Source organism: Seriola lalandi, unplaced genomic scaffold (assembly GCF_002814215.2).
Source record: "Seriola lalandi dorsalis isolate HSWRI2012SDOR001 ecotype SW California unplaced genomic scaffold, Sedor1 jcf7180002054567, whole genome shotgun sequence".
Taxonomy (NCBI): Eukaryota; Metazoa; Chordata; class Actinopteri; order Carangiformes; family Carangidae; genus Seriola; species Seriola lalandi.
Window position 1 is genome coordinate 183,856 of NW_019525120.1, and position 22,421 is coordinate 206,276.

Genomic DNA, 22,421 nt, shown 5'->3' on the forward strand with positions numbered 1-22,421 from the left:
GAATTTATCCACATCTGCTCTGGGATCTGTGTGTTTCACATATGTGACCATGTCTAAGTCTGTGCATGTTAGCAAATGTATTCCTGGGAGTGTGTGTGTGTGTGTGTGTGCATGCATGTGTGCGCTCCCCTATTCTCAGCTCTGCAAGTGCTCATTTATGGTTTTCCAAACGTTTGTTTTTTTAATCTACTTCACTTCAAAGGAGCACATGGAGAGCTGGGGGCCTTCTTCCATATGGGCTCTAATTGAAGAAAGACAGATAAACAGATAAAGGGAGAGAGAGAAATGTGGAGTGTGTGTGTTTGTGTGTGTATATAAGGGGTGGGGGAGATGCTGGTGTACAGTTTACCTCAGTGCAGTGAGACACTTTACCATTATGCAAAACCCTGCAGCAGAGAATAACTGTAACAGCCCTCTGTGTGTGTGTGTGTGTGTGTGTGTGTGTGTGTGTGTGTGTGTGTGTGTGTGTGTCTGTCTTCAGGGCTGTCATAAGCTGGCAGTAGAAAGTGGCATTTGTAAAATGCAAAAGCACACACATAAACACACACAGACTCGTGCTACTGGCATTGCCCACCAGCTCGCTGCTGGTTGGAGGGAAAATGTCAAGCAGCTTTCTCTCTCTTTCCATCTCCATCTCGCTCATACACTCACATATACATACAAGCAAACATCTACATTAGCTTTTTATTCTCAGGATATTGTTTTTATATTGATATTGTTATGAAATTTTTCAGTACGGTACCAAAGTTTCAGTATCAAAACTGAACTCTTTTCTTCAGACACCCTACTTTGAGAAATAAAAGAATGTTTTTTCATTTATCAATAAGCCAAGATGTTCAAATAAATGTTTTCTTTTTGTATTATCACAAAGCAGCTGTTGTCCACACAACAATAGAGACTAACAATAAGTTTTATTATTGATTTTTTTTCTATAAAATGTCAGAAAATTGTGAAAAAATGTCTTTTTTATATTAATTTTAATTTCCCAGAGTCTTAGGCGAGACAGAGTAATAGCTTGTTTTGTCCAACCAGCTGTATAAAACCCATAATTCTTCTGTTTGCAAACACACATGACAAAAAGGGACAAATCCTCACATCTGAAAAAACAAAAATGTTCCGTTTGCTTCGAAAACGACTGAAATACTTGATCGATTGACAAAACAGTCGGCAATTAAATTTCCGTCAACCAATTAATTGATTAGTCAACTAATCGTTCACACTGAGCGCCTCCAAAGTGGCTGGATGAGCCTCTTGTTTCTGTTTGGACGAGGAAACAGAAGCCTTCATTTTGATGATGGTGTCTGGTTGGGACCTGTGTGGCAGGAAAGTTAAAAAAGCCAATTTTCTGTTGCCTCTAACCTTCTCTGTCATCGCTCCTTTTAAATGTCAATATAGCTGATTACACGGCGCAGCTGTTGTCATTCATTTGCAATCATAATATACAGATTTGATTGACATTTAGTGCTAAGTAGGTGGTATTTATGAGAACAACTACACATCGTGAGTTGAGATGTATTGCTTTTGCTTTGCTTTATTTTTTTTCTCCTCCCCATGGTTACTGTTTTGTACCAAAAGACCAAAGCAAATTCCTCGTATGTGAAAACCTACTTGGCAATAAACCTGACTCTGATTAAAACAGTACAGGTGATCATGGAGAGCAGGCGGGGGCAGGAGGGGTTTAACCAACTGAAGCCGTGATGCAGCGTTTTGAAAACAGGTGCCAAACAAGAAGAGATACAGCAGTACTTGCACGCACGCACTCACGCACGCACGCACACACACACACACACACACACAATCCAGTTTTAGCAAAAAAAAAAACAACAAAAAAAATCCCTAAATGCAGCATTTCACAAATGAAACATCAGTATTCAGAGTCACACCTTCACACACGGGTCAACCCAAACTCATGTAGGTGGAGCCGAGTGGGGGAAGACGAGGAGGAAGACGAGAGGGAAAAGGAAAAGTGAAAAGTGGAAACAGAGTGAAAAAGAGGGGGTCAGAGGAAGGAGGTACAAAATGGGTGAAAAATTGAGAGGATTATGTAGTCAAGGTGAAGGTGGCTTGAGTGGACGGACGTATTGAGCTGGGAAGGATGGAGTTGGAGATGTGCACTCAAAATTTCATTTCCAGCTGGGTTGTGTATTTGTGCGTGAGTTTCTGGTGTGATGTATAAAGCAAAAAAAAGTGCGTCTTCATGCATGGTTCTTGTGTTTGCAGCAATTAGACTCCAATGTAGTGATGTGTGTACTTGAGTGTGGGTGTGTTCATTCGTGTGTGTCCGTGAATACAAGTGTTTGCTTTTCTGTGGGGTTTTGTTTTTTGTTTTTTTTGCGTGTGTTTAGAAGTGTGTTTGTGAACGTGTGTGGCCTTGAAGAAGAAAATCAAAACGTTTCTGGAGTTTGTAATGAGTGCTGTTGCCCTCTGCTCAAAAAAAAGATCAGGGACGCAACAGCACTGTGGGTGCGCTTCTCTCTTAGTTAACTGGACTCAGGTGAGGGAGAGAGTAGAGTCACACTGTCTCCAACAAAATGTTTCAGTTTCATTCGAAATCCCACATCACGAAGATGTCTTTTGTTGAAGAAGCCATGGCCCTGTGTGTGTGTGTGTGTGTGTGTGTGTGTGTGTGTGTGTGTGTGTGTGTGTGCATGAATGTTTGTGTGTGTGTGTGTGTGCGCGCGTGTCTAAAAAGAGATGTAATTATTTGTGGATTAAAGAAAAGCAAAAAAATAAAGTTACCCTGAGTTTAGGCAGCACTTCCTGTCAATATGTGGACAAATTAGACTTGGTAGAACCACCCAGCCATGACCCAACACTAACCTTCACTTTAAAGACTTATTTCACCCAGATCAGACAAAATATTTTCTCATTCTGCCCCTTGTGGGCCAGGCAGATAGTTTTAGTTGTATTTGCCAAGGCTTTGATATATCCATCTCTGAAATCTCTGCTGCCACACCAGCACAATGGAAGTCAAATCAAATTTCTTTTTGTGATGTTTAAAGCACTGAAAAATGACAACGGTGACACGTCTTTCCAGAAACAGCGTTCCAAGTGACCCTGAATAATCCACAGACTTCCCTGTAAACTCATTTCATTCAAACTGTTTTCTACCAAAACAAATAGTGGCCATGAACTGAACAACAAAAGAATAGAAATAAAAAGTAGAGAGGGACAGTAAGGGAGCATGTGGACACAAGGACAGAAAAGGTAAGACCCTGAGAGTGAAAAGACTGAAGGGAAAAAAAAAAAAGATAAATAACTACTTTTTCTGTTTTTTTCCCCATTGACAGCCGTGCAAACTCGCAGCATCAAACAAACCACTGCATTTATGACACAACATTAAATTAAATGGTGAGGTTGCAGTAGGATAACCTGCGGTGGCCTTGACGCAACGTGAAAATGCTAAAGGCCCTCTCGAGAGTGTTTGATTTGTCCGTTCTGGGCCACTGTAGAAACATGCCGGTGCAAAATGGCAGGCTTCATGGAAGAGGACCTGCTCCATATGTAGATATGAGCGATTCTAAGAGAACATTTCTTATTTTCAGATGATTGTACTTTTATGAAAACATAACTATGAATATTATTTTCCATTTCTGCCAATGTGTAAATCATACACGCTGGTCCTTTAACATCAATGAAAATAGCAACTGGTAATAACTAAAGAGTGAAAAGTTGAAAATAGAAAAATGGAGGGACTAAATGATGGTGGCTGGGTGTGAGAATAGAAACTGTCAAGAAATCTTAAGCATAGCCTGAATTATGCGAACTGATGGCGTGCCAGATCATTTCTGGTGTGCACCCATTCAGACGCTCCATCAGTGCGACTCTAAGCTTTCAGCTTCACTGTGTCTTGATCATTTCAAATCACTTAAACAAATCAAAAACATGCCAAGAGGACTCTTATCCTCAAATGAGAATCTGTGTTGACATTTTGTTTGACATTTTCGAGACTAAACAAACAAACAGAGAGAATAATCATTTAACGGATAATTAAAACTGCTTCCTGCAGCTGCAAGAACAATGTCCACTTTAAAACTCTCACTGCTGTTTCTGTGAATCTATTCTTATACCACAGAAAGACTAATGTTGTGTTTTTTTAATCCCTCTGACTACAGAGGAGTTATTTACAGAGAGAATCTTGAGTTATTTTTAGATATATCAGATTTCCAAACACATCGGTGCCACTGTGTCTCTAGCTATTTTTATCTGTCCTTGACTGGGTGCAAAATTCACTATTGAGATCAGGAGTAAAACAGAAAATACTAAAAATTGCAAATACTTTCCCAGTTTTGCACACTCACAGCTGAAAAACCTTTAGCGACTGAGTGGAGTGACATGTACAAATTATCTGAAGTAGTTTATGACGTAGAAAAAAAAAAAAAAAAAGAGAGATCCTGTTGAGAAGAAAAAAACTACACTCGAGGATGATTGCTGCATGAAATGGGTTTGCTTGTGAGATTTTGTTGTTTTGTGAAAGTTCAAAAAATTGTCAGAAGGAGGAACAACATAAAGCTCAAGGTTCTGCTTCTGTACTGCCGCCTCATAGCTGTGAAGTTAAGTAGCATAGTTAGTGATTCAGTGCCAAAGCGAGGACTGTCTGGAACATACCGAGCATCTTGCTCAACAGCAGAGAAGCCGATTGTACTGCAGCAGCGGTTTGAAAGGGTTCTGTGAATGTTTTGGTATGTTTAGAGTTTAGCCTGCGACTGAGTCATCACTGGAATCCATTGTAACTGCTGTGAATCCAAGCTGTACAGCTGCCGTCCTCTGCTGAGGAGCACACTAACTTTACAGAGCCACTTTTTTTTCCAATCCTGAAGGCGCAGAGAAAATGTATGTAGTATTTTATACTCAATATACATTTTGAGTGTAGTATCATTAAATATTTAACGGGATTTTCAAAATGGTAGGGGGAACAGACTGACAATGAAATAAACAGAACAGGAGGATGAGTATAACAAACTAGAAAACAGAAGAAGAGCAGGATGAGACATTTTCAGATGAGTCTAACCTTCACAGAAGACAAACATCATGACTGATGGCGGAGTTTAACCAGCAACCTTCAGATTAGTTAGATTCGATGACTGATTGAGGGAGTTTAAGCGACATCCGCTCTGCGCTTCATCCATCTCTCTTTAGTTGATGGAGGAAAGCTGTGACACTTCCTCCTGTTCTCCCCTCATACATCCTTCCTCTCCCTTCCACTGCCCTTCTCGTGTTTCCTGATTGATGTCTCCTCCTCACTATTTCTCTGTCATTCCACCTGAATGTATTTTCCTCCTGTGGCATGGTGTGAAAAATGTCAATGAGAAAAAGCAGGCCGAGGGGGGAAAGTGTAGCACTTTCTTACACTAATATCATGTTAATGGTGTTTTGTGAGCGGTTGAACTGCTGTCAGTGGAAAGCTATTAGAGACAGTTCAGTTTGACAGTCTGGATGTAGATGGAGGGGGCTGATCCTGCAATTTCGTTCCAGCGCAGTTTACTGTATGTGGTTGTGCTCTCAAGTCATTAATCACTTTGTTGCTGTAGGTCTCACATTTGTCAGCTGCTGGATAACTCATTCGGGAATGAAACTGATCACATCAAGCGCTGACAGTTCTATAGTGCTTAAAATCATTCTCCATGGGGAGCCTGTTTAATGAGAGAACTGATGCCGATCTCCCCTTCTTGTTTTGGCCAATCAGGCTGAAAAATGCCCAACGACTGCCTGTGATTGGCTCAGTCAGAGGCGAGCGTGCAGTAACAGCGTGTTATCGGATAAAACAGCCCGGTGACAGATGATCCCTCGGACATTTCACTGCACAGAAAACGTTCACTTCACTTGTCATTCTGGATATTTGGATTTGCAACCCTTCATCTCGTTCGCCTTCTGCCTCCATCCTCTTTTCTCCTCTCTTCTCTTGAATCTCTGCGTGTCTGATTTACAAGTGTAATCCCTGAGCATGACGGAAATTTCTCGCTCTGAGAGCCCTAAAAACAAATACCGTGGAAACAATGTGCAAGAGCACAGACAGTCATTGCTATGAAAGATTTATGAAATAATAAGTCCTGATGTACTTTTAACAGTCTTTGTAATAGAGACAGATGGGAAACTAAAGCAACAACAGGGATGAGAGCGGAGGAGGGTGACAAAGGGTGATTCATACCTGCAGTGTAGAGAGCAGGGAATGATTTAGTCACAAGAAGAGGAAGAGAGATTTTCCTCATGCTGGGGGAATTGGACAAACAGCTATTAAGAGAAGAACCAGCTCGCCCCTATACTGCACTTTCTTTTCCTCTTCTCATTGGCTTGTCGGACAGGCTCATTCCTTTCCGCTCTCCACTGAGGATATCTGCCAAAGAGCGTTCCAGATCCAGTGATGGCAAAACACAGGAGGGCAACCAACACCTCAGCCACATCTGCTGTGGAGTGTGTCCATGTGCACGCACACACACGCACAGAAATGTTAAAACTGCACACACACGCTCATACACACCATCTCAGCAGACACAGATGTCTTCTGCCAGATCAGGGTCAGTCAGCTGTGAAATTCCTGTGATTGGTGTGTTTTTGCTCCATTGGGGGTTAGTGTGTGTATGCATGTCACTTTGCATCTACACTTATGCCTGCAAGCTTGTGTGTTATTGTTTGGAATAGTGTAATTCCCATCGTTTTCAGTACACTCTTTTTTTAATCACTTTTTTTTTTGCAGATTTTCAGTAAAAGGCAGAATTTTCACCCAGATTTTATGTTCCTGTGCAACCAAACGTTATGTTTTATGCTTTGCTTACTACCAGCTCAGATACCCAGATAATATTTCTGGTAATACAAAGTGATAGCAAATGGCAAGGTAATGCAAATAAGAAAGTGACTGTCCACCAGGGTACCTCTAATAATTCAGGGATTAGCTTTCTTTGCACTGCAGGTGGTATTCTTAAACCAAACATTTTCACCTGGACTTTTGTGTACTTTTTTTGTTTTCAAGTTATAACTTCTTTTATTGTCAAAATAATGCTTCCCAAGTACAGCTCACATTGTGCTTCTGTGTCAATTAAAAAGTGCGTGGGTCTCAGCCTCCTGTGTCCTCACGTGCCTGAATTCATTAGTCTTTGATGCCTGAGGAGGAGGTGCCACACCTCCTCATCGAAGTCTGAACATGGCCCTTATTTCTCATTGACACATGTACACCTGTCAGCATGTGTTATCTCTGTGGTCTCGGTGAGGCAGGGCGAGACTGAGAGCAGGATCAGCGGCACTGTACGCCCGCTCACATCTCTCCTCCGCTAATAGGCACGAGTTAAATAGGGAAAGCTGTGACCTGCATCATCTGATTATGCATGTGGAGAGTGTGTGTGCATTATGAGAGGGAGGGGTGGGCAAAGTTTTTCTGAGTATAATTAGAGCTTGATTAGTGTTGAGATAAGCTTAGCCTTTCAAATGACCCAATTACGGCATGCAAAGAGGGTAGAGGTTATTTTTGCGTTTTCTCTGTGTCTCTGCCTCTCTGTCTCTGTCTCATGCACGCACACACACACACACACACACACACACACACAGTCAGACATGTATGCGGTCACCCTTATCAGAGTAGAGTGTGTGTATTTTTTAATGGGCCAGTATGTTGTGTGCTGAACAGATGTCACAACGCCGACCCAGGGACCGAGGGGGGCCACAGCAGAGAATCAGACCACTGAGAGTGTCAGGCAGTGGAAAATAGACCACACAGGACCGGCGCTAATTATAAGATACCTAGATACCCTGAAAAATAGCTTTCAGGCAGACCGTCTCGGATTTGTTAAACAGCCGAGGTACCACTTAAAGTGCCTCATGATAATGAACATTGATTTTTCTTTCAACTTTAAGCACTTTGCTTCCCTGCTGGGCAAAGGTAGTCAACACCGCTGTGCTGGAGATCCTGAGGTTAAAGAGTCTGCAGTTTCTTATTATAACACAAAATTAAAAGGACTAAAACTGGTGGATTAATAATGGCCATTTTCCACACTGTGCCACGTTGTAAGTTTTTAGACTCCACTCTGATGGCAGTCAGTGATGTACATGCATCTGTATGAACATTAGTTTGCCGAACATGGACAGTCCTTCACAGTGAACACTTTTTACCATTTATTTGACACTGCATATTTGAAAGCAAGCACGGTTCTGAAAACTGAAGTTGGGGGTGTGTTCAAGGACACATCGATATCAAAAGTTTGAGAGCCAGCTGTTGAAAACACTTGCATTCTGTAATTATGTTTTCACAGAACTGCAGCCTAGAAGATAGATGGCAACCAAACATGGAGGTAGTCGAGAAAGGATGACATCAGTTTGTTGAGTAACTCTACTCTAAAATCAAGGATGTTCTAATAATATAGAGAAGTTTTTCATTTTCATAGTGGAGAGAAACATCAGCTGTGTGGAGCATCCAATTCAATTAAAACTTATGGTGTGTCTTTTCTATTCATTGTTTAATAAAACAAAAAACGACCATTACAGTTTCCTACGGCCCGATGCCATGTCATTTACTACAATTAATCAGTTGTCAAACTTGTTGCTGATCAATTTCTGTCGACTTATTGATTAACTGTTTCAACAATTACAAGAGAAAACACTTCTCCTCCACAAAGTCTCCATTCATTTACTTGAGGAAAGCAAAAACTATTGTAGGGCTTGTCCCAGATTGCACAATGAAGACACAGAAATCATAGAAACAGGAGTATTCTCATAGATTTGGACGCGTAAACTCTTGTTGGGTCTGCTGGGTCTTTTGTTCTTCAAGCCAAATCCGAAGCATTACTACCCCAACTGCTCTGCAAACAGTCAGGACCAAGGATCAAGACAGGGATAAAGCTACTATCTTGTCTGTCAAGACGGTAACTCCTACTCTGCCCAGTCAGCCTGCCATTTACTTGTAAGCTTTGTTTGGTTTCTTTTGTTTGGGGTCACAGAAGTGAGACTTTAAATAACAGAAACTTTCAAGGAGTACAAAATAGTAATTCCTAGGCCACAGTGAATCAGCGGTGCAGAGCCGGCTGTATTGACCTGATTTGTCTCCAATATGAAGATGGATGTAATGGTTATGTACTATATTACATGAGAGGGGAGGATTATATAGTGCAGAGATATTTCAGCTGTGTCTTTGAGGCAATGACGCCATTTAAATCTCTCATTAACTCTGCCAGAGATTTATCACCATTTGAATGAGCAACAGCTAAATGATCTTTGGGATTATGCTAAGCTAAATCAACCACCAACAAGAGGGGAGCAGCATCTATATTGAGTGTCTGAGCTACCCGGTCGTCCCTCCTGCACCCGTGTCTCACTCTCTGAGCCTCCTCGCCACTTTTACACATTCAAATCGTATTTCTCTCTTCTTGACTCTCTGGTTTGCTCTTGCTTTTTGAATTTTTTATGGTTAAATTCTGAAACTGCTGCTTAATTTGGGTTAATTGTCTCTGTCTCTGTGTGTGTGTGTGCACCTGCATGCCCAACAGAATACAAGCATTTCAGTGTGACTAAATGTTTTCTCTTTGCAAAGTGAGTATGCCAGTGTGTTATGTGTAATGAATTTGCAAGTGTTTATGTGACTCACCTCGCAGGTCACAGAATTAGTTGCCGATTCATCGGAAGTCACAGTTGTTTTCTGTGCAGAGCAGACAGACACTTAAACCTCTACCTATATAATGGTCTACGCTTCACAGTAGATCCCTGTCATCTCCATCATCCTTTTTTTAGCCAGTCTCACTCGCCCTGCTCCCTTTCCCTCCCACCCCCGCCATGCTGTGGCTCTCTCCCCTTGCCTCTGCTTTCATGTTTTAAGAGCTCCTCATTCCTTTTGAGTATGATATTGCCCATTCCTCCCCTCACTGGCTCCCCTCCTCTCTTCTCCTTTTCCCTCCTTCACTTACATTCCCTGCTCTGTTACCTTCTCCTTGTGTGTTGCCAGGGTGAGTGGCGGGTGTCTCCAACAAATGCCAGGTTGTAGTTGAGAGGCAGTTATGACGAAGGCCTGACAAGCAGCATTTGTATGTGCCTGTGTATGTGTGTTTTTTTTTTTGGTTTCTTTCCTGCGTGTGTTGTTGTGAGCTCATTTAGACTGGTGTGTAGGGATGGCGTAGAGACAGAGGAGGGAGACGGCTCTTGTAATTGAACCCTGGCTGTGCGTGATGAAGCTTTCAGCAAACATCTAACCCAGGAAGCTAAGATGAGAATTTAGACAAACAACCAGCAGGGAAACGGACACAGACACAGTGAGAGCAAGAGCAAGAGAGAGAGAGAGAGAGGGAGAGACGTTTGATTAAAAAGGCATCACTTGCTGAAAAGGACAATTACTGGAAAAAGTGAAAGCCGCACATGTATACTAACCCAGAGGACAAAAGGACATCATCACCCGTGTAATTATGATCCAATCAAGCTGAAATTTGAATAGCAAAACATCTTTTACTGTGATCAGTGCTCCATCACTTTTTTCAAACGCGACAATGAACATGATATTGTCAAAAGTATGTAGACACTCCTCTCCATATAATATTGTATTTTACTTGTATAAAGTAAAATGACATTTCCATTTTTAAAATCAAAAGGATAAAACTGTTTTTTGAAACCTTTGTGGTATATGAGACAACCATGTCCTATATATCACTGATTAGGTATCATTAGTAATTAATTAATTAGGAATTAATTAATCTGGAAGGAACCATTGTGCTATCAAGCCTGTATTTCACTCAGAAACTGAAAGCTAGTTAGCTGAGCTTTCTAACATTAGCATTAACTCCCACTAGACTTAACTTTTGGTTCATGTTATTGCAACACATGCTGAGTCATCGGCAGCTCTCACACAACTCAGTGTTGCGTCTGACGTGCATTAGAGTGAGGAGAGTGCCTAGCTAGCATTAGCTGTCTCTCTTTCATAGGTCCAGTTGTGATGATGGCACACAGCCAGACTGAAAACTCACAGCGACAGCTTTTCTCTGTAACCTCAGCAATCCATATGTTACTCTTTGATTCATGTGACGACTGAGTCACCAACATGCAGAGTCCAGGCACAGCCATGCAGCTACATGCAGGCGAGACTGAGAGCAAAACAGAACAGCTAACAACAACAGCCCCACAGCTGGTTAACTGCTTCTGGTTGCTGGAAGTCTAGTGACATTATGAAGTATTTGTAGCTCTGCCTTCACAGATATATAACAAGTCAAACTATGTTACCATCGTCAGAAGTTGAGAACACTAATGTAGGGGTGGTATCATAACAGAAACATAAACACAACTTGAATTTCCCTCTTTTTTTGACCCAAAAAAATTAAAAAAAAGTCAAAATGAAAACCAACGATATAAGGTATATAATGATTTCTTGAAAAAGAAAAAGAAAAAGTAATAAAACAGTTTGAGGAAGGCCATTTCTGATTTCAACATTACAATGCCAACTTGAAAAGGAACTTGAATGCCTGCATGGACACCTGACCTCTGACCTCTGACCCTCACAACACCTATGGAATGAATTTGAACTAAGCCTCTATTACAGACAGTGGAGAAACAACAAAAAATGAGGGAGAGTGGGCAACAATGACACTGAGCTACAGTGACGTACCAGCATATTAAAGTTACATGCTGTAATGTCCACTTGTCCAGATACTTATATACAGTAATTATATATTTATAGGCATGTGTTTTTATTGCTATACATATATATTATCATATATATTCATCATCATCGCAGTATGAACATGTGAATTAACACATAAAAGACTGAAACTCAATGAATTTGAAAAACTAAATTGTATTTATACACAGCATGTAGTCACAAAGGGTTTTCAAGGTGCAGTGCCTGAGCCAAATGAACTGGAATATATATATATATATATATATATATATATATATATATATATACATACATTGCTTTTCCCATGATCAAGTAATCAAATTTACAAATGATTAAGCGAACACAAGATGATGAAGCAGCAGTCCACGCACAGCTCTCCATCTTTGTTCAACAGCACCTGGACGGCAAAATTTAAAAAAATAAAATATGTCTCTATAACAATTCTAATGAGTTAGTTATCAAATGAGCTTCAAAACATTACACCAGAGATGCACACCAGGCACACATCGCTCTAAAGAAAACTAACCCTGATTCATTTTCCTGTTTAGCTGCAGAACATTGGGAAACGCGTCATGAAGAATCATCGGCGAAACAGATTTTTATGTACCTTGACGCTTCTAACTGGGAGTTGTTACAAGTTTGAGGCTTGGCTTAATGCCAGCTTGATGCTTCGGCTAATTGCTGATTTGCAATTAGTATCTATTTATGTATTCGAAGCTGCGCTAGAGCTGCAGCCCTGAAGGCAGTCAAAAATCTGCAGGAGTAAATCCAAGGATGTGCTGACTCGGAGTTAAGATGTTTGAAAACATGTTTTGGAAACAAGGTATCAAGATTTTTTTTTTGTTGATGTAGGATTGGTGATTCTCCCTCACTGGGGCTGAAAACAGTGCATGCACAAACAGCTCATGCATAATCTGAATATTAATCCTATTGAAAAATTGAATCACAAACCTTTTTTTCTCCTTTGCAGCCTTACTATCAAAAGCAGACTAACACTATCAATGAACAGAGATAATTCCATATTCTATGAGGCAAATGATAAACAAATAAAATGTCTGAACAACTGAATGCTGGTAGGAGATTTACTGCCCCCAGTGTCAGAGCCATATGGCAGTCAGCAGCTTTTCCATCTAGTATCATCACTTCCATCTCTCAATCTGTAAACTTTTAACACCCACAGTTCGTCTGAAAGCAGAGATGTACAAAAATCTGCACAGGATTTTCTCAGATGGGCTCAAACATACACACCCACAGACATTTTTTTTTTTTTTTCCCAAACGCATATGTACATATTATATTGTAAAAAGAATAGAGGATATAATTGGAAATAATGAAAGGTGCAAAGGGGATGAAGAAGGAAGTCATAAAGTGATGATGAGGAAAATACAAAAAGAAATAAAAAATGAAAGACTGCAGGGGTAAACAGAAGGCAACGAGGAAGCAGAAGCAATTGGAAATGCAAACTAACACTAGAAGCAATATCACAAGTACGTGTCAAGCAGACTTGTGCTGAAGACTGTTTGAAGGTAAAATAAATTAATGGGACCAGTGGGAACATTCCACGGTTGAGTTTAACATTGTTAACTGAGAACACACACACACACACTTGTGATTTGTGTTTCATTTGAGGCTTGAACAAATGAAACTGTGATGAACCTTTTCTGCTCAGGTGTAGAGCAGACTTGAGAGAGATACACAGACTTTAAAGCTAAATGTCACTGTCTAGTCTATTTTTACAATAAAATATATAAGCTTAAAGCATAAAGTCAAATTTGAGTGATAAATTGATTCTCACTAAGACACAGTCACAGATACATATAGACATGCACATAGAGCACACAGTTTTACACATTCAGTTACGCAACGTAGCAAATAGCAGCTTTATACCTAATTAACAGACACAGCAGGCGGGGCAGAGCAGTGCATGATAAAGCTGTGGAGGGAGGAAAATGTAAACGTTGTGGAGAAAGAAGGCAGAGAAGCATGAAGCAAAAGGGCAACACAGATGGACAGATAAAGCAGAGGAGTAGAGAAGAGGAGGGAAGAACAGAGATACAAAGATAAAATCCTTTGATACCCCAAGGGACTGAATACACGCTGCATGTTACAGCTCATACCAACAACGTCCGATCAAGCCCATAGGCAGATTGAGAAAAAAAATACTGAGAAGCAGATAAAAGTTCAATGAAGAGGAAGGGTGATGAAAGAGAAAAGGGTTACTAAGGTGACTGCATCTTCAGCATATGCATCAGTAATAAATGTGACTTGATCACTGTTTTATATTAATTATTCAACCCGCCTCCAACCCAACAGTAAGCCTATCGTGTATGAACACGTGTTGCATGGACAAATCGTTTAAACCCTAATATCTTGTCAAGCTGAAGGGGAAATGTGTAGAAAATGATGCTCCATTTCATTTCCATTTGATGTGACAGTTAAAATTGTTCACAGTATGATACAGCTGCAAAGACCTGACAGCAGTGGCAGATAAAGAATCTATTCATCACAGTGTTCTTGTATTTATCAGTCTAAAGAATATTACTCCAACAGAATCTGGTTGAGGATTTGAGTTTGTACATTTGAAATTAAATTTTAGTTGTCTAAAGTTTTCTTATTTTCTTGATGAGGGTATTCGCACATCCAGTTGTCGATAACAAATTAAGTAAAACTAAAAGTCATGCTAGCAGCTGATGTTTAGCAGGTATGTTTACCACGTTCACCATCTTAGTTTAGCATTTTAGTGCTAATTCGCAAATGTTATCATGCTAAAGAAAAATATACAGTTGAAGCTGATGGAAACGTCAGTCATTTTGCCGGTACTTGGTGATAAATCAAAGTACTGTACAAATTCAAATATTGACCTGATGCTGGCGCTACATGAAAAGAGAGGGCATCAGCATAGTAATTCATCCTGTGGGCTACATGAATATCTGCTTCAAACCACATGAATGTCTGTACAAAAATCTCATGGCAATCTATGAGGCAGTTGTTGAGCTGTTTCAGTCTGGACCAAAGTGGTGGACTGACTGCCTGGCCCGTATGGCCGGTCACAGAGCCATTCTGCTAGCTTGGCTAACACATATTCATTCCTTCAAGGGGTTATTTGTTAGTGTTCTCTGCCCCTGAACATGGTTTCTTGCCAGTGGTGGGTGGGGGTGATTGTCGCTGAACAAGTGCTTCAGCCACCGTTGTCTGTATAATACAAGACCTTATAATAACACCCTCTGAGCACCGCTACGTCTTCAGCACAGATTAGAGGTTATAGTGAGTCGCTATCAGAACAAGATGGGCTGATACGGGCTGAGGATAGCTGGTTAGTGTGCTAACTTCAGTAGAAGAGAACACCTGACAGAAACAAGAGTTAACATTGGCGTTGCTTTCACGCCTAGCTCTTGGTGAGTAAAATAATTAACTCTGATGCTAAACTTGCAACATTTTTTTCTAGTAAACAGCTGCATATGCTAATGTTGGCTGTGAAGCAATAACAAAACTTACAAATAGCTAAAAAGTTAAATCTAGGCTGCTAACAGAAATCATACAGCATAAAAATAATATTTCATAAACCTATGATACATTGTGCATATTATTCACAATTAAATAGTGAAAATTCGAAAAATAATTAAGCAGTTATCGCTCAAACATCCAAATTTGAAAATGTTATATATTCATAGGAAATGATAAGATTGAAGAGTATTGATTTGTTGTTGGTACCACAGGACAGCAGATGGGTTGCCATGATGACAGTAGCTGTATGTTTTTTTTTGTTGTTTTTAAAGGTCAGCCTCGTCAACTACAACAGGCCCCTTTCTTACAATATGTCTGAGATAAAATGTCACATATATAGAGACACATGCTGACACGTACACACAACACATGCGGCATGTTACCTGTGTGTTGGTTACACAAGTGTTATAGCAGAGCTATAGGGACACATGTGTACCACACAGGATAATACTGCTCTGTCCTCTGCCGACATTTCAGAACATGTTGTTCTTTACAGAGCAGCGGTGTCATGGTCAACACGACATCTGTCCATCACATCTGTCCACTGTGCGCGTGTGTGCCCCACACACACACACACACACACACACACACACACACACACACACACACACACACACACACACACACACACACAAGGTTGGACACTTTTAGCACACAATGTTCATATTGTATTAACCCCACCGCCCCCCCTCTGTTCTGAAATTTCTCCTTGGATCAGCATGTCTCTCCACTCTCGTCAGTTTTTCCTTTACCCCTTCTTTTCCCCCGACCCCACAATACATCAAACACCAGAATGATCCAAGGCAAGAAAAAAAAAAATCTAATAACTAAGGAGTGAGATGAGGGGGATCTGAAAACAAAAAGTAATATCCACTTCACAGACATGCTGCAGATGATTCCCGCTTCATCCTCCACCTTCTCTTTCTCCCTATATCCCTCTTTCTCCGTTTCCCTTATTGTGGGAATGTAATACAGGTGTGATGCGTGTTCACTTGTAAGCAGGAGAAACATCGATTTTCTGTCGCCTTTAGAGGATAAGCAAAGGATATAACACTGCGCGGTGCATGATACAATGTGTGTGTGTGTGTGTGTGTGTGTGTGTGTGTGCTGTATCATTGGGATTGGTCCAAGGAACGCATGAATAAAAATGTGCATATCTTTGTGACAATCATACTATCGCACAATAAAAAACACAAGACCGCACACGCTCTGCTCCAAAACGTGTTTGTGTACCTGAGTAGTGTTTTTTTATGTGTGTTTGTGGTGGTGAGGGGGGCCTCTTGGTATTAAGGATTTTCAAGGTTTTTGCAAAACGTGAAAAAACGACCCCCTGAGTTTAGATTTCAGGTTTGGAAACCATTTAAGATGAAGATAACAGTCACGGGAAGGCAAGGTTAAGGGTAAACAGTTTGAGGATGATTGAAAAATATGTAAGAAGGATGGGCTCATGAAACAATATGTGAATGTCTGTGTGCGTACGTGTGTGTTTGTAACAGATTTGTGTCAGCATTGTAATTTGTCTGCACTGAACCATGCCTATTGTTGTCCTTGTAAACTGAGAGCAATGAGTGTTTCATTCAAGATGCGTCTGATAACAGAAGTCGTGCTGTATGAATTCAATTAATTCTGCTCGTCCCTCTCTCTCTCTCTCGCTCCTTTTCCTTCCATCTCTTTGTCACGTCTCCTCTCTCAGGTTACGGTGGGGTGGAGTTACTGTTGGTGCTGTGTGGCCTAGATCTCTCTCTGCCCTGCCCTCGTCACTGCATCTGCTACACTTCACCTAGCACCGTCTCCTGCCAGGCCCACAACTTCCATGCCGTGCCCGAGGGCATCCCCGCCCAGAGCGAGCGCGTCTTCTTGCAGAACAACAAGATCCAGAGGTTGCTTCGTGGCCACTTCTCACCCACCACCACCATGTTGTGGCTTTACTCCAACAACATTTCCTACATACAACCATCCACGTTCCACGGCTTCGACCGCCTGGAGGAGCTCGACCTAGGGGACAACCGGCACCTGAAGGCCATCGCTTCGGACACCTTCGTGGGCCTGGGTCGGCTACATGCCCTGCACCTATACCACTGTGGCCTGATCAGCCTGTCTCCAGGGATCTTTGCAGGCCTCCATAATCTCCAGTATCTCTACCTACAGGTACATGGATAACAGCCGCCTTTTATCTCTACTGTATAGTGCATCTGCAGCCACAATCGCATTATGGTGTAATCTGTCCATCAGCTTGGCTCAGCACTTACTATCTATGAACTGGACACTGATCAAATGCTAGCTGTTATCCTGAGTGCAGGGAAAATACCACAAAGCCTCCCACACAGTAAGTAGCCCACAGTGTAGCTTGTGTGGTCAATCACTGGAGGAAAACATACAGGAATTGAAATCCAGGCTAGCCTATATGATTTCATTAATCACATGGTGGGTTTATGAAAAGAAATGGTTTTACTATATGGAAAGGACCTCATTATTGTTGATGGGAAAATAGATTGGTACTAATACTGAGTGAGTGGGGTGAAGGTTACAGCTACAACATTGTTATGTTGTCGATCACAGTTGGTTACAATAGGTTGTCAAATGTAGCTTGTTGTGAGTACAAGACTGACAATTATTGGTGCCTTTCTTATAACCAAGTCGTCGACCTCAAACACACTATTCAAAAAGGAAAAGAAAATCATTTCTGACCTGTTTTACACTGCTCACCACTTTCTCTAGCTTTTGCACTGCCCTCTGGACGCTGTACAGATCATTCTGCATCAAAAAATAATACTAACTTTGAATTCCTTAGTCCAGCTATTTCTTGCACTTAATGATCTTTGAATGTATTCTGTGTAATGAGACAAACCTAATCTTTTTGTTGCACAATGTATAATATTGTAAATTCACTGCTTCCTCATGTGATGCCAGAAGTGAGCTAAAAGCCATACAAAGGCAAACCATTGCTGACAAACTATGTTACAAGATTCTTAACAATGTTTTTCCAAAAAACAATATATCACAATACAGTAATTTAATGTAAAATTATTCATAAAATAATAAGAAATGATGCTCAACTCAATGTACTTCAATCCACCTTAAGCTGCTGTTTTACATCCTGGCAGGACAACCAGTTAGAGTTCCTGGAGGATGACCTGTTCATCGACCTGCTGAACCTCAGTCATCTCTTCCTGCACGGCAATCGACTATGGAACCTTCGCCAGAACACTTTCCGTGGTCTGGGGGTCTTAGACCGCCTGCTCCTCCACCAAAACCGAATCCAGTGGGTTGACCGTCAGGCTTTCCATGACCTGCGCCGCCTCACCACCCTGTACCTGTTTAATAACTCCCTGACTGAGCTATCTGGTTCCAGTCTGACTCTACTGCCGGCCCTTGAGTACCTACGACTTAATGACAACCCCTGGGAGTGTGACTGCAAGGCCCTGTCGCTCTGGGATTGGCTGCGGAGGTTCAGAGGCTCCACCTCCACTCTGATGTGTGTTTCACCACCAGAGCTGGCGGGAAAGGATCTGAAAACACTGAAGAAGGAGGAACTGCCCAGTTGCTTGTCAGGCGAGGGTCATGCACACGGTGCCCCAGGTGGGGAGATGGATCATGGAGAGTCGTTGAACCACCTTAATCGTCACAGAAACCATCATAACCAGCATCAGCGGCCGTACTTGCCCCACGGGGACCAATACAGCTTGCCTTCACCCTCGCCCCTGCCACGGCCGCCTAAGGGAGGCCGAAGAAACTGTACCCGCCGGGGCCGCAAGGCAAAAGGGGGGCTCAATGAGGTGCAGATACTACGGGAGGGGGGTGACAAAGACTATACTCCAGATGAAGGTAAATATGACCTGTCTGCAACTGGAAGGAGGAAGAACAAGTGCACCCCCAGAACTTCTGTCGGCCCACCAAGTGGGGTCCAGAGAGCCAATAATAAAGCAGGGTCACACCTTGCAGATTATAGTCTCTGTTTCTCATCATCTCTGCTGCTGTCACTCATCTCTGTGATCCTACGCTGAGAGTGGAAATGGACACTTCTGTGCTGGTGATGCAACTCTATGATTCATTCTCCTGAAACACCCTGCCCTGGCTCTTTAAATAAGGCATGTGTGCATAACTGTGTGTACATGACTGTGTATAAAGAACATTATCAAATATCTATTGTCGAAGTATCCCTGAGGTATTAAGGCAGGGATCTTTACGAGTCATAATCAAACCATGGAAGTCAGGGAAAACTATTTAGCCCATTGCTTTGATGATGTCACCAAGGGAAACAACAGGAAAACTTTGCGTTCGTCTCCGTGGCATCGATTACTTCACCGAATTGATGTACTTATAAAAACTGTACAGTCCCACAAAATAACCAGCCAATGATTCTTTCGAATAATAGTGAGACAACACACAATAAGGATCAAAACAGTTCAAGGCTCAGTCTGTGTTTAGCCCTCGTGACACAATAGTACTTTCTCTGTGCACCCTCCATCTGTCGCTCACGCTGAGACAATGACACAGACATTCATATCTGTCACACTTCACACTCAGCAGCACCTTAAGATTCAGAGACAAACTACTGCAGTCACAAGTGGCAGTACAATGCGTCATCGTGAAGAGCTTCAGCAGTGAAAACAATAATTACTATACTGTACGTCCACTAATGAAGTGGTTTTACTTCCATGTTTCACGGCAGGGTTAACCCACTTTACTGCAAATCTGTATTCTCTGGAGTTGTGAGACATCTATATAACAATTCTTCAAACTATTCATGATAAAAGGTGTCCTCTGTCCTTGCCCTTGCATCCCATCAACTTAAAAGCCATTCAGAACTAACCAATCATTATATGAGCCAACCTGTCACAGCCAGTGCAAATGAGTGAGTGGAGTGAGCAAGTGAAAACTTATGTGTTACTGTTAGTATGAATGTGTGTCCACTAAAGAAACCACTAAAGCCATGCGGGTAGAATGAAGCTCGATAGCTAGAGTGCCTAATGAGAGCCAGTGGCCAATGAGGACAAACTGTGGAGGTAAGAGACAGTCTCATTCACTCTTCGACCTCATTGGCTACAAACAAGAGGCCCCAACGAGCCTGAAAGGTCAACTTATGCAGGCCATGGAAAAGCTGAGGCCTGAGCCTGGCTCACAAAACTTCTGATTCCCAGAAATTTTTATGCACTTTCCTCTCTAATGCTGTGGGGGTTAATGGAACAAATATTACCCTTCAAGCAGAGATGATTCAATCCAAATAGTGGCAGGAGGGTTTCACGTGTTGGAAAAAAAAAAAAAAGGCCCTACAATCAGGGAAAGTACTGACGACCACCACAAGACTGCAATATTTCTCCTGCAACAGTCTCATCAATTGCTAAGACTGGAAAACAGACGCAGTTCAGAATCTGTGATGATGATCGTCACAGGGCAAAGGGACTGAAAAACTGCTACAGAACTTCTGTCTTTGTCCTCCCTTGTGTGTTTATTAGAGCGCTCGAAAACAGATGGACTTGACAAACTGCAAGCCCTGATTGGAGAGTTGAATTTTAATGCTGCTACGTCTGAGGACAGCGAATCCTGGAGTGCTTTGTGTGTCTCTGGATTCTTCTTTAGAAAATAGAAGAGAAGGACAAAGTGGACCGTGGGAAATTGCACCTGGAACCATGAACTGGAGATGTTGAAGCACACACGCCCCTAACAAAGTCTGATCACCTTGACAGCCTTCCTGTCCCACTGAAACCAACAAACCCCCGTCAGTCCAGGGCTTTCAGACCCCAGAGCAGAGCACCGCAGATCCTGTCCAGGCTTTGACTTCAGACCTGAACTATTTCAGAGTCCCTAACCCAAAGTTTCAAGTGCTCGATTACATGTACAGATACATACGGGCCATCCGGGTACCTTAACTAGCCAGTAATGCTAAAAGTCTCTTTATTTCTTATCACATTACAAAGGTATACATTCTATTTTAAAACAAGCTACCCATGAATGCAAAAGATGACCGAGCTAAAAAGCTAAAATTATGACATGCTGACAAAAAGCACAAAAATGTATTAGTATGGTTTGTAATATCTGATTTGGATGGGAATCCTGGAGCAGGGGCCACAGCGGTCCCCTGCCTGTGTGCGTTTCCCGCTGAGCCCCGTCTGACTATGGAAATGTTACAGAAGCCTGCCACTGGTGTGATTCTCCTGACATGTAGGATTAGAGACCCCTACTGGTGAATTTGTTTGTGCTGCTGTGAACCCAGAGGTGATGTAAATTGTGTCCGTTTATTCTTGTGAGAATGACTTTTTTTGTAAAAAGAAAAAGAAAAAAAAAAAAAGAGAAACTGACTCTCTGTTGTGTCTCAGTAGTTCCCTAAGTAAATAAACAGGGAGCTAAAGACTGGAAGTTTATTTTTTATTTAAAATGATTATTATCATTATTTTTTTTCCATTCTATCTTTTTTGTTTTGTTTTGCTGACTCATTCAAGATAAATGGTACACTGCACTGCCTGTCTCCTGCTCCTCCTTTCTCTTCCATCCTCCTATTCAGTCCTCTGTATTTCCCTCCCCCTTCTCCTCACCTCCCCTCCTTCCACCCTCCCTGTCTGTCTGCTTATTCTCTTCCTCACTCTGTACGTTCTTCGCTCCTGCCCCCCCCCCTCCTCCCTCCTATCTCCTTATTCTTTTCCTCTCCTCTCTTCCTTTGTGCAAGACAAAATGTTTTGTATGTGGTTATCAAGCAATGCCAGACTCAAAAGCTGTTTATAAATAACATTAAATGGAAAGTGTCCTCAAATGGCTGAGGTGGTCTGTGTTTGTTTGCCTCCCTTTGGTTAATGCATATGCACATCTAGGTATGCGTTGTATGTGTATGTGGCTAATAGACAGACCTCCAAAATGAGCCCTGAGGCTGACTGATAAGGCCATGAAAAGAAAGAGAAATGGTCAAAAAGTAAAACAGGTAATGGAATTAGTATGTACATTCATCTACTGTTGGGAGGGAAACATACCCACATTTAACCAGGATATATTCTGGCCTCTTTCATGTCCTAGTTTCACTCATATACTCAGCAGCCTCATATAAAATATGCATCAGAATGACTGTAAGCACACGCGCACACACACACACACACACACACACACACACACACACACACACACACACACACACACACACACACACACCTGTCGAGCTGTATTAGCTGTGATGGTGTGAGGGAGGCGTCTTATGTCAGGTCAAGGTGAGGTCAAACAGAGAGCTAGCATGTGCCACGTCTACCTTGATTGTTTGCACGGAGTTCATATTCATGCACATGTGTGTTTGTGCGTGGCACCGAATCGTTCTAGGCCTATGAGTGTTTGTGTACTATATGTGCGTGTCCACCGG

At 41.8% G+C, this 22,421-nt stretch overlaps 1 protein-coding gene across 1 annotated transcript in view; it reads left to right on the top strand.

Moving 5' to 3' along the window:
- Positions 1 to 21,830, top strand: part of rtn4rl1a (reticulon 4 receptor-like 1a) — an 81,399-nt gene extending 59,569 nt beyond the window's left edge. The window contains exons 2-3 of the mRNA XM_023416572.2: positions 16,776 to 17,230; positions 18,187 to 21,830. Of these exons, the coding sequence (XP_023272340.1) occupies positions 16,776 to 17,230; positions 18,187 to 19,086 (1,355 nt within the window). The 3' untranslated portion in view covers positions 19,087 to 21,830. The remainder of the gene's footprint in view (positions 1 to 16,775; positions 17,231 to 18,186) is intronic.
- Positions 21,831 to 22,421: the final 591 nt, after the last annotated feature.